Consider the following 12071-nt stretch of genomic DNA (forward strand, 5'->3'; position numbering starts at 1 on the left):
GGTGTCCTTGGCTGCAAAGAATTGCCAAGCCTTATTCCTGAAAGTGAGAGTGATTCCTCGGTGGGCTTCCTCGGGAGTTAGTGAGTTCTCCTTTTTCAGAGATTTTCAAGCAGAGGCTGGATGGCCACCGGACAGACATGCCGATTCTGTGAACTGACGCAGATCATGGACGGCTTCAAGAGGGAATTGGATAAACATATGGAGCAGAGGTCCATCAGTGGCTCTTAGCCGCAAGGTATAGATAGGGACTCTGGGGCAAGTGATGCTCTGTCTTCTTGGTGCTGGGGGGGGGGGCAACAGTGGGAGGGCTTCTAGTGTCCTGGCCCCACTGGTGGACCTCCTGATGGCCCTTGGTATTTTTGGCCACTGTGTGACAGAGTGTTGGACTGGATGGGCCACTGGCCTGATCCAGCATTGGCTTCTCTTATGTTCTTATGAGACGGAGGGCGGCTGCATCAGTGCTTAGTTCTCGTGGCCCTTTCTTACACACCCAGGGAAATGTTGATCACCACTTTGGAATCAGGAAGCAATTTTCCTCCAGGACAGTTTGGCTGGAGATCCTGCAGGTTTTTGGTCATCTTCTGGGCATGGAACAGAGGTCACTGGGGGTGTGGTGGGAGGGAGGCATTTGTGAATTTCCTGCCTTGTGCCGGGGGTTGGACTAGATGCCCCGGGATGCCCCTTCCAACTCTATGATTCCATGATTCTAAGAAACATTTTTAAAAGGCTTTGGCATGCGTCAACCCCACTGGCTCCTCTAGGCCTCTACAGACTATGCAAGACTTTCATGTCCTGGTGAGATTTTGCCTGGCTTGCGAGAAAACACGGTTGGGCCTTTCAGAATCGAGACCCTGCAGGGACTGGCTGTTGCCACCTGCTCAGGTGAGGAATGATCCCCTCAGTTCTGGGTCTGACTAGAGCCCAACACCTGAAGCTTGAAAGGGGAAGGAAGTCCTTGGTGAAATACTTCTGAAGCCACGGGTAGGCCCAGGCTTTGGGCAGCTGCTTCAGGGTATATCCCATATGTCATGTTTTTATCCTACTCCTGCTCCAAGTAGCTCTGGGCAGCTTCTGCAGTTCTCCTTTCCTCCTTCCAAACTGTAGTTCTGATAAGAGCTGTTCTTGAAAAAGAGCCGTTTCTGTCAGAGCTCTCGCAGCCCCACCTACCCTACCTCACAGGGTGCCTGTTGTGGGGAGGGGAAGGGAAAGGAGTTTGTAAGCCGCTCTGAGACTGCTTTGGGTAGTGAAGGGCGGGGTATAGGTCCAATCTCCTCCTCCTCTTCCTCCTCCATCTTATCTTCGCAAACCCAGGAAGTGGGTTAGGCAGAGAGAAGCCGATTGGCCCACGACTGTGGCCCCGCGTGAGCTTTGTGGAGGAGTCAAGATCAATGTTCCCTGTAAGCTGTGGAGTCTCGTGAGCAAAATTTTTACCTTGTGAGCTGCTGGCATCGAAGCTGTGAGCGAGCGATTTGGCTGCTGCATAAATTAGTTTGCTCTGGAGCCCTCCTTCCTGAGCTGAGACAAAAATGTGTGAGCCGGAGGCTAAAAAACTGTGAGCTAGCTCACACTAGCTCAGCTTAGAGGGAACACTGGTCAGGATTTGAACTCGGGCCTCACCGCACGAACTCCATCGATTCTGGGCAATCAGATTTATTTATTTACCGCATCTATACCCCACTTATCCCCCCAAAATGGCTTAACATCCTTTCTGTCTCCTCTATTGCAGGGGTGTCGAACATGCGGCCCTGGGGCTGGGTCAGGCCTCCGGAAGGCTCCCATGAGGCCCGCCGTGGAACTGGCCGTCTCCTGCTTCCAGTTCTGCTGCTGCTGCTGCTGCATCATACCTTGCTTCGCCAGACTCTCTCAATCACTCAGCCATTCCATGTTTTAACCTGGGTCCTAGACTCAGAACTCTGAGCATGAGATTTCTGTGCTGAATGTCGATAAATCCAAAGCAGTTTTGCAGCTCACAGAGCTAATGCTTTAAGCATGTTTTTATTTTAAGTTAAAAAAAAACCCCTTTGTGTTTGTGTCGTTTATAAAGTTTATATCTCCGCTTCCTGGCATTACCTTTTATGATACGCGTGGCCCGGCCCAACAAGGTCTCTTTTATGTCAGATCCGGCCCTCATAACAAATGAGTTTGACACCCCTGCTCTATTGTATCCTCACAACAATCGTGCGAGGCAAGTCAGGCCAAGAGACTGTGAGTGGCCCACGAGTGAGCTTCCATGGCAGAGCAGTGATTCGAACTCGTGCCTCCCAGATCCTGGTCCGACACTCTTAACCACTCCCCTGGCTCCCTTCCACGCTTCGCAGCTTCCGCACTTTGGTCTGGGAACTCACCAATGCCAACCAGTCTTTCGAACCAACTGGCAGTGTTCAAAAAATGGTTCTGGATGTTCAGATGGTCTGCCCCAAGAAGGTCCAGCAGAACAAACAGATCCTGTAAAGAAGAAAAGAGGGCTTTTCGAATCCACCACTTCCTTCTCTAGCGTCACTTCCATCGGGGCGGGGTGGGGGGTGGGGAGAGGGCTGGCAAATAAACAGAGGAACAAGATCCTGCCAAGCAGACTTGATTATACGGTGGTGCCTGGTCTGTACGACTTTCCAGGACTGCAAGCGGAGGTCTAAAATATGAAACGCTCCCCCGTTTCGGGGGAGGGCAATTCTTTGCTTATAGAAAGATAGCATGTCAGGGGAAAAAGGCGGGACCAGAACTTCCCTGCGGTGGCTCAGTGGTTAAGACGCTGAACTGCAGACCGGAAGGTCAGTAGTTCAGCAGTTTGAGACCCGAGTGCTGCATGACGGAGTGAGCTCCTGCCTCTGGCTCCAGCTCCTGCCAACTTAGCAGTTTGAAAGCAAGAAATTGCAAGTAGATAAATAGGTACCACTTTGGTGGGAAGGTGACAGCGGTCCGTGCACCTCGGCGTCTAGTCATGCCGGCCACATGACCACGGAAACGTCTTCGGACAGTGCTGGCTCTTTGGCTTGGAAACGGATATGAGCACCGCACCCTAGAGTAGGATTCGACTGGCTTTCGAGCTAGGGAAACCTTTACCTTTACCTAGAACTTCCCTTGTTGCTAATTTTTCCGTAATTCATTACAGCAAAAGCCAGTAAAACAATACAGTTCTGATGTAAAGGAGGTTAAAACTATAATAACGTAATAATATAAAAACATTGATAAGAATGGATTAATAACATTGGTAAAAAAGCAGTAGGGGAAAATATCATAGTTTTTTTCCAGCTAAGATAAGTTTACATTTACTAATAGCTAAGAAACCAAATTTGGCCACCGCATAAGTCACTGAACTCTGAGTATCTTCCAAAAAAAATTGTGCAGGACTTCAAGCCTGAAGTCAAGATAGGACTGCAGAGGGTTAAATCTGGACAAAAGAGGTAATATAAGGTAATTTCATTCCTCTTGATGGAATTTACAAAACAGGAGAATAACTGATTCCACAATACCAGCCATAGGTAAAGGTTTCCCTTGCTCAAAAGCCAGTTGAATCCGACTCTAGGGATAGGGTGCTCATCTCCGTTTCCAAGCCAAAGAGCCAGCGCTGTCCGAAGACTTCTCCGTGGTCATGTGGCCGGCATGATTAGACGCCAAGGCACAGGGAACGCTGTTCCCTTCCCACCGAAGTGGTACCTATTTATCTACTTGCAATTTCTTGCTTTCAAACTGCTAGGTTGGCAGGAGCTGGGACCAGAGACGGAAGCCCACTCCATCTTGCGGCACTCGGGTATTGAACTGCTGAACTACCAACCTTCCAATCTGCAGTTTAGCGTCTTAACCACTTGAGCCACCGCAGCCCCCATACCAGCCATACATGGGCATAGATGTTCATGCACTGGAACTTGAGCAAATTTACCCTGCAGTGCGGCGGAAGGGCTGCTTATTTTCTAGGTGCAGGAAATGTAGGCATTGGGTGGAGAAGCAGACAACCAGAACTGGTATAGCACAGACTTAGTGTTGCAAGACACGTCTGAGGGGAACGGCAGATAAGCATATAAATAAATAAATTTCCTCTGATCAGGGATCCCCAACCTTTTTGAGCCTCAGGGCCCCACTGCAATACTGACCCAGGGTGGTGGGCGCAACTACAAAATGGCTGCAGCAGGAGGCAGAGCCAAACACATACACACAGAGGAAGCCCGTGTGTGTGCGCGGAAGGAATACACTGCAAAGAGGAAGGTGAGAGAGAATAAAACCAGGATTTGTTTTCTGGGGGAATGCACTAGAACGGAGTTCTGGAACCTCTTCAACAACGTTCTTTTGAAAACATTTAACAATTCGTGAGTTTTCAGTAGACAGACTGAAAACTTCATTTCCCCCTTGAGAGTCCCACTATGATGTGGTTTTAATCCGCGTAGATTAATCTGGTCCATTTTGTATCTATGTTGTATAACTGTATTGTATTATGTTATAAGACAATCTGTTCCTCATTGTGTTTGACCCCTGAAGCAGGCCTAAACAGGCCGAAACGTGTCAGGTCAAGTCCATTGGCCCTTGTGTGTATGATGTGTGTATGATTTTGGTATTTGTATATGAGGTGTGATTGGGCCCTTGTAGGTTTTTTAATTCTTTACTAATAAATACATATATATTTATGTATCATATAAATACATAAATATAGGTTTTTTAATTCTTTACTAGTAAATTCTTTACTAATAAATGCCAGGGCGTTTTCGGTGGCGGCTCCTACCTGGTGGAACGAGCTCCTGGAGGAGATCTGGGCCCTGCGGGACCTTGCACAGATCCGCAGGGCCTGCAAGACAGAGCTCTTCCGCCAGCCGTTTGAGTAGGAGCCGCCACGACTGTTACCATCTGTCTGCCCTGGACGAGAGAACACCAGTGTTTCCCGGAGCAGAGGACCCTGAGTTGGCGGGGCAGTTGCAATATGCCATCTTGTGGAAGAACAGAGCACTTTTGTTAATAATAATGTTATTGTAGAGTTTTTAAATGGTTTTAAAAATGTTTTATATTTGATACTGGCTTATGCCGGATTGTAAGCTGCCCTGATCCCGCGTAGCAGGGAGGGCGTGGTATAAATTTAATCTATAAATAAATATAAATGAATGTATTTTATATTATATACATTAAGTCTTAATTGGTGGCCCTCTACTCTGTTTGACTTACATCTTTAGATTCCTGATCCCAGGTTTCAGGGTTAAGTTTGTTCCCGTTTTGTCCCTAGTTTAATCTGCACAGCCCATCGGGTCTCCACCAGGCCCCACCCACTTTGTAAAAACACCGGGTGGGCACCGTGTTGGGGACCCCTGCTTCAGATCAATGGAGTCACTTGAAACTTGGCAGACTGTGGAGAAAAGGGATGAACAGGAGGAGGCAGACGGGGAAACAAACTTGAACCGCCGGATTCAGCTTGTTACGTAGACCAGGCCAGATCTCACGCTTGATGGTTTCAGAAGAACACTCACCATCGCCTGCAGCTGAGTGACGCCTGGGCGGAGCGCGGTCTTGGCCATGCGTTCTGCCAGATGCCGTGCCCCGTACAAGGAGTCCGTGTCACTCCACTCCTCGAAGGCCTCTTCCCCATCAAGGAACAGCAGCTGCAGAGACACCTCGGAACCCTAAAACACAACAGCAGGATCGTTCATATCTCTCGAGCAGTGTTCCCTCTAAGCTGAGTTAGCGTGAGCTAGCTCACAGCCTTTTAGCCTCCGGCTCACACATTTTTGTCTTAGCTCAGGAAGGATGGCTCCAAAGCAAACTAAAGTATGCAGTAGCCAAACAGATCGCTCACAACTTTCATGCCAGTAGCTCACAAAGTAGAATTTTTGCTCACAAGACTCCACACCTTAGAGGGAACATTGCTCTCGAGACCACCAAAAGCCACGGGAGGAACCTAAGAACATAAGAGAAGCCAATGCTGGATCAGGCCAACTGCCCATCCAGTCCAACACTCTGTGTCACACAGTGGCCAAAAATACCAGGGGCCATCAGGTGGTCCAGCAGTGGGGCCAGAACTCCAGAAGCCCTCCCACTGTTGCCCCACCCCCAAGCACCAAGAAGACAGAGGATCCCTTGCCCGAGAGTTCCTGTCTATACCTTGTGGCTAATAGCCACGGATGGACCTCTGCTCCAGATGTTTATCCATAAGAACGTAAGAGAAGCCAATGTTGGATCAGGCCAATGGCCCATCCAGTCCAATACTCTGTGTCACACAGTGGCCAGAAATACCAGGGGCCGTCAGGAGGTCCATCAGTGGGGCCAGGACACCACTGTTGCCCCCCCCCCCAAAGCACCAAGAATACAGAACATCACTGCCCCAGTCATAAGAACGTAAAAGAAGCCAATGTTGGATCAGGCCAATGGCCTATCCAGTCCAACACTGTGTCACACAGTGGCCAAAAATACCAGGGGCCGTCAGCAGGTCCACCAGTGGGGCCAGTGGGAGGAGAAGTCCACCAATGGCTAACAGTGGTGAGGACGAAATAGAGCAGGGGTCGCCACCCTTTGTCAGCCTGTGGGCAGCACCTTTGGAATTCTGACACAGCATGATGGGTGCGGCTGCAAAATGGCTGCCGCAGAAGTCGGAGCCAGCCACACAACAGTTTCCTCAGCTTACTGTCTGTCCCACAGTGAAGACCTTTGTGCTGTGGTGGTACCGGCGCCCACAGCAATCAATGTTTTTACAAACGGCACAGCCCATCAGGTCTCCAGAGGTGAATCCAAAGCCTAGCTGTTCAGAAGCCCCATCTGGCTCCACTCACTGTCTAAAAACACTTGGTGGGCACTAGGAAAGGTGGCAGCGGGTGCCAGGGCACCCACGGGCTCGACGTTGGGGACCCCTGAAGTAGAGCCTCCACATTCAGAGTTAGTAAAATATCAGAATACCAATAGCTGGGCACAGGGCTCTTTTTGTAGAAAAAGCCCAGCAGGAACTCATTAGCATAATAGGCCACACCCAACAGCAGGAACTCAGTAGCATATTAGGCCACACCCCTGACAGCACAGCTTATTAGGCCGCACCCCCACGTTACCAGAAGTGTGCTCATCCAGCCACACCCACCTTTTGCTTCTTATTCTGTTTACCTTGTTTGTTGTCAAAACCCAGGGCCTTTTTTTTTTTGTAGCAAGAACACCTTTGCATGTTAGGCCACACACCCCTAATGTAGCCAATCCTAATAAGTTTCTGCAGCCTAATGAGTTCCTGCTGGGCGTGGCCATCTCGGGAGCCAGCCGGAACTCCGTTCCTGTGCGTTCCTGCCCCAAAATAGCCCTGGCTGGGCAGCGACAACGGGGGAGGGGCTGTGGTCTGTGTTTGCCGCCTGTGGTCCTTCCAGAGGTCAAATGGTTGGTTGCTAGGTGGGAAAGGATGCCAGACAGAATGGACCATTGATGTGATCCATCTTGCCTCTTGCCGACCAAGGAGCGTTTCCATCTTCTCAGCGCCACCATCAAGCAATGCCCCCTCGAAGCTGTGGAGTCATGTGACCAATGTGGGCGCGGTGGGATCCATGCTAGCCAGTGTGACTCATAACAGAACACAAGAGAAGCACAAGATTCTGTGAACGGAGGCAGATCATGAGAAGGGAGGGCAGGGAGGGTTGCCTCAATGCTTAGTTCTCATGGCCCTTTCTTGCACGCCCAGGGAAATGCTGATCGCCACTTTGGGGTCAGGAAGCCGTTTTTCTCAAGGCCAGTTTGGCTGGAGATCCTGGAGGGGTTTTTTGTCATCTTCTTGGTTTGGAACAGGGGTCACGGGGGGGGGGGGGGGGACGGAGGGGGGGGGGGGGGGGGGAGACAGTATTTCTGAATTTCCTGCATTGTGCAGGGGGTTGGACTAGATGACCCTTGAGGTCCCTTCCAAATCTTTTATTCTGTGATTATCTGATTAAGCCAATGTTGGATTAAGCCATCCAGTCCCACACTCAGTGTCCACAGTGGCCAAAACCCAGGGGCCATCAGGAGGTCCAGAACTCTAGAAGCCCCTCCCACTGTCCACCAATGCTCCTTCTAAGCAGTGGAGTCTTGTGAGCAAAAATTCTACTTTGTGAGCTGCTGGCATTAAAGTTGTGAGCGTGCGATTTGGCTGCTGCATCGATTCGTTTGCTCTGGAGTCCTCCTCCCTGAGCGAAGGCAAAAATGTGTCAGCCGGAGGCTAAAAAACTGCGAACTAGCTCACGCTAACTTAGCTTAACGGGAGCACTGGCCACCAATGTTCCCTCTAAGCTGTGGAGTCTTGTGAGCAAAAATTCTACTTTGTGAGCTGCTGGCATTAAAGTTGTGAGCGAGCCATTTGGCTGCTGCATAGATTAGTTTGTTCTGGAGCCGTCATCCCTGAGCGAAGACAAGAGATGTGTGAGCCGGAGGCTAAAAAACTGCGAACTAGCTCACACTAACTTAGCTTAGAGGGAACACTGACCTCCTTCCTTCCTCACCTGTTCTTTGGACCGTAGCAGCTCCTGGTCCAGGGCGGTCACCAGCTCCAGCAGAATCGCGCAGGGCACAGCTGAGTCCGTGGCCCCCAGGAAAGCCCGGCCACGCCTGTCGTGCGGGATATACTTGGAGTCGTAGTGGCAGGCCAGCACCAGGCGCCGGGAGGCAGTGGGGTCCAGAGTGGCCACCACGTTGGCGAAGCTCACGGTGCCACGCGGGGTCCGGTCCTCGAAGGAGTCCAGCTCTACCTGCCAGGAAGCGCCTAGCCCTTTCAGGCGTTCTGTGATGAACTAGAGGAGGGAAGAAGGGGGTGCAGCGTGAGGAACCAAGGGTCTATTACCGCTCTGCAGGGCCCGTAAAACGGAGCTCTTCTGCCAGGCCTTTGGCTGAGGTGGTGGGCGCCCAGTGAAAAGCTGACCTCCCCTGCTGAAGTTCACCAGGTCGATGTGGCCCAGAGCAAATAAATCTTAGAGACCTAGCGGTACCAGCTCTGAAAATTGTGCGTGCAATCTGCTTTTAAATTGTCGTTTGTAAATTGTTGTTCTAACTCAGGGGTGTCAAACATGCGGCCCGAAGGCCAGATCAGACCCCCGGAGGGCTTCCATCAGGCCCGCAGTGGAACTGCCCATCTCCTGCTTCCAGTTTTGCTGCTGCTGCAGCATCATCGCTTGCTTCGCCAGACTCTCTTAATCACTCCGCCATCTCATGTTTTAACCTGGGTCCTAGACTCAGAACTCTGAGCGTGGGATTTCTGTGGTGAATGTCAATAAATCAAAAGTAGGTTTGCAGCTTACGCAGCTAATGTTTTAAGCATGTTTTTATTTTAAGTAAAAAAAAAAACCTTTCTGTTTGTGTCCTTTATAAAGTTTATATCTCCGCTACCTGGCATTACATTTTATGACACACATGGCCCGGGCCCAACAAGGTCTCATTTATGTCTGTGACGACCCCTTAACTGGGGAGGTTTGGTTTTACTTTAAAATGTTCTTTATGTTTTGCTTTACTGTGTATATCTGGCTGCCACCAGGAAATTTTAAGGCTTTCCAAACCTTTATAATATAATATTTCTATCACTGGGTAGGTAGGTCGAGGTTTTAGGCTTTCATGAGGGTCTATGTGTTTCCGGAGGAAGTATGTCTTTCAGAGCTGGCAGACTTAAATAAAAGATTTATTGATATAATTCGTACATAACAGGATAGTACTCTGTATCTATGAATGGGTAAATACTGAACAATCCCAACTGGTTTTTCTCACACTTTTCTCTCACACTGTCAGGGATTTTGGCATGTAACTTTGTAACTCATTACTCAGGGTCATATAGGTTTCCTATTTCATTCCCATCTGTCACTCAGACTTTTTATTTTTCTCTTTAACTTTACTTTCTTGTTTCCTTATACTTTCAACTTTTCTTCACACACAAAACTTAACTCTTGTATCACACACCATACTGTCTCTCTCTCAGACTTCAGAACTAACTTATCCCACACAGGGATGTGTCTCACTCCTCTCATACACAGCACTTAACTAACTCCCTAACTGTCTTTATCAACTGTCTAAACTGTAACTCTCGACTGACACACATTTTCTAAAACCCCTCCCCCTTTCTGCCAATCACCAATCACACCACTTGCCTGTTTCAGCCACCCTAGACTATCTCTCACCGCCATGCAACCAAACTTTTAAAGACACACACACAAACAAATAAAACAAGGAATTGTTACAATGTCAGATCCGGCCCTAGTAACAAATGAGTTCGACACCCCTGTTCTAACTGTTTTTAAACTGTCCACGAATGTATTCATATTATGAAGCCGAATGACTTTGTGATCCGCCCTGAGCCCTCTTGTGGGGAGGGCGGAATATAAGTTCAAAAATAAATAAATAAGGCGTCCACACAAGCCCCTAACCCCTCACCGAGTTCTTACGATTACGTTGTCTTTTGTTATGTGTTGCAGAATGGGAAAGGATTTGGGACAGAAAGAAACCTCAAGCTGTTTGCTGTGCCTGGTTAAAATCTCGGCTGAGATACAAAATCCCCCTGTGGCTTGCAGCAAGGGGTCCCCAAGTTTTTTTGTGTCTCGGGGCACCGCTGGAATTTGGACACAGGGTGGCGGGCAAAGCCACATACAGAGAGAGTGAAAGCCCAAATGCGGGGAGGAGGGAATTCACTGGGAAAGAGGAGCGTGAGAATAAAAACCATGCAAAACCATGCAAGAGAGAATAAAACGGGCACCGTGTTGGGGACTCCTGGTTTAGAGAAAGAGCTGTAGTCTGGAAGGTCTTTCTCTCCAACCTCCAATCTACAGCATGGAGTCAAAGCAGGGCCCTGTCCTGCAGGGCTGTGGCAGGGATTATTTAAACAAGGCTTGTAAAGCACCGGAAGCGCACCATATAAATGCCAATTAATTTTTGAAAATCCCCCCACCCCCGATTTATATTTTATTAACTTTTTAACAGTTTTCAACACAAACCCTGCACTGAAATTCCATGCAGTAAAATACAAACTGTCAGCAAAATCAAGGAAGTATGGTAACATATTTAAACATAACTGAACCGAAGAATGTTACGCATCAATGTGCAAAACTGATCTAATCAAAACTCTATGTCTTTACTCTAACAGCAGTCAAAAGCCGAGGTCAACAACCATTTGTGGAATTTCACCCTGTGGTTTAAGGTATTCTAGTGTCGGCAGCCAGATTGTGGAGAAATTGGTTTGTGTAGAAGGTTGAGAGAGATGTGCCAAAGGAGAGAGTAGAGATGTAAAATTTCCGGTATATTTTCCAGGCAGCCACTTTGGCTGGTGGTCAGGTGGGAGGTCCCCCGGTGGACACAGACCCCCGAACTCACCTGCCGCACTTGTTTGCTCCCGCTGCTGCCCGGGTACCTCTCAATCAGTATGGGCTGCAGGTAGCTATGCCAAAGGCGCTGGAGGTCCACCAGGGAGGCCAGGCGTTTCAGCTGACTGCTGGACAGGCTCCGGGGTTTGTGGTTCAGCTGCCGAAAAGGGGAAGAAGGAACATTGGCAACAAAAGAATGACACTACCAAGGCTCCCTCTAAGCTGTGGAGTCTTGTGAGCAAAAATTCTACTTTGTGAGCTCCTGGCAATAGAGTTGGGAGCGAGCGATTTGGCTGCTGCATAAAGTTGGCTCTGGAGCCGTCCTTCCTGAGCTAAGACAAAAACAGGCCAACCGGAGGCTAAAAAAAACTGTGAGCTAGCTCACACTGACTCAGCTTAGAGGGAACCCTGGACACTACCCCCTCTCAACTCGGCACTGTGCTCCTAAACACGTTAGAATCGACTCATAGAGTCGGACTCACCTTGCCCCCCTTAACAGCACTACCTGCAGAAACATTTACTTATTTTATTTTTATTTATTTATTAAATTTATGAATCGCCCCCATCCCTGCTATCATAGGGCTCTGGGTAATATAGGTAAAGGTTCCCTTGCTCGAAAGCCAGTCGAATCCAACTCTAGGGTTGCGGTGCTCATCTCCGTTTCAAAGCCGAAGAGCCAGCGCTGTCCAAAGATGTTTCCGTGGTCATGTGGCCGGCACGACTAAACACCAAGGCGCACGGAACGCTGTTACCTTCCCACCAAAGTGGTACCTATTTATCTACTTGCAATTTCTTGCTTTCGAACTGCTAGGTTGGCAGGAGCTG

At 49.1% G+C, this 12071-nt stretch overlaps 1 protein-coding gene across 1 annotated transcript in view; it reads right to left on the reverse strand.

Moving 5' to 3' along the window:
- Positions 1-12071, reverse strand: part of QPCTL (glutaminyl-peptide cyclotransferase-like) — a 19739-nt gene that overhangs the window by 3639 nt on the left and 4029 nt on the right. The window contains exons 2-5 of the mRNA XM_015425017.1: positions 11257-11403; positions 8412-8699; positions 5445-5597; positions 2346-2445 (exon numbers count right to left, since the gene is read on the reverse strand). Coding sequence (XP_015280503.1) covers positions 2346-2445; positions 5445-5597; positions 8412-8699; positions 11257-11403 — 688 coding nt within the window. The remainder of the gene's footprint in view (positions 1-2345; positions 2446-5444; positions 5598-8411; positions 8700-11256; positions 11404-12071) is intronic.

This window comes from Gekko japonicus, unplaced genomic scaffold (assembly GCF_001447785.1).
Source record: "Gekko japonicus isolate JY-2015 unplaced genomic scaffold, Gekko_japonicus_V1.1 scaffold2296, whole genome shotgun sequence".
Classification (NCBI taxonomy): domain Eukaryota; kingdom Metazoa; phylum Chordata; class Lepidosauria; order Squamata; family Gekkonidae; genus Gekko; species Gekko japonicus.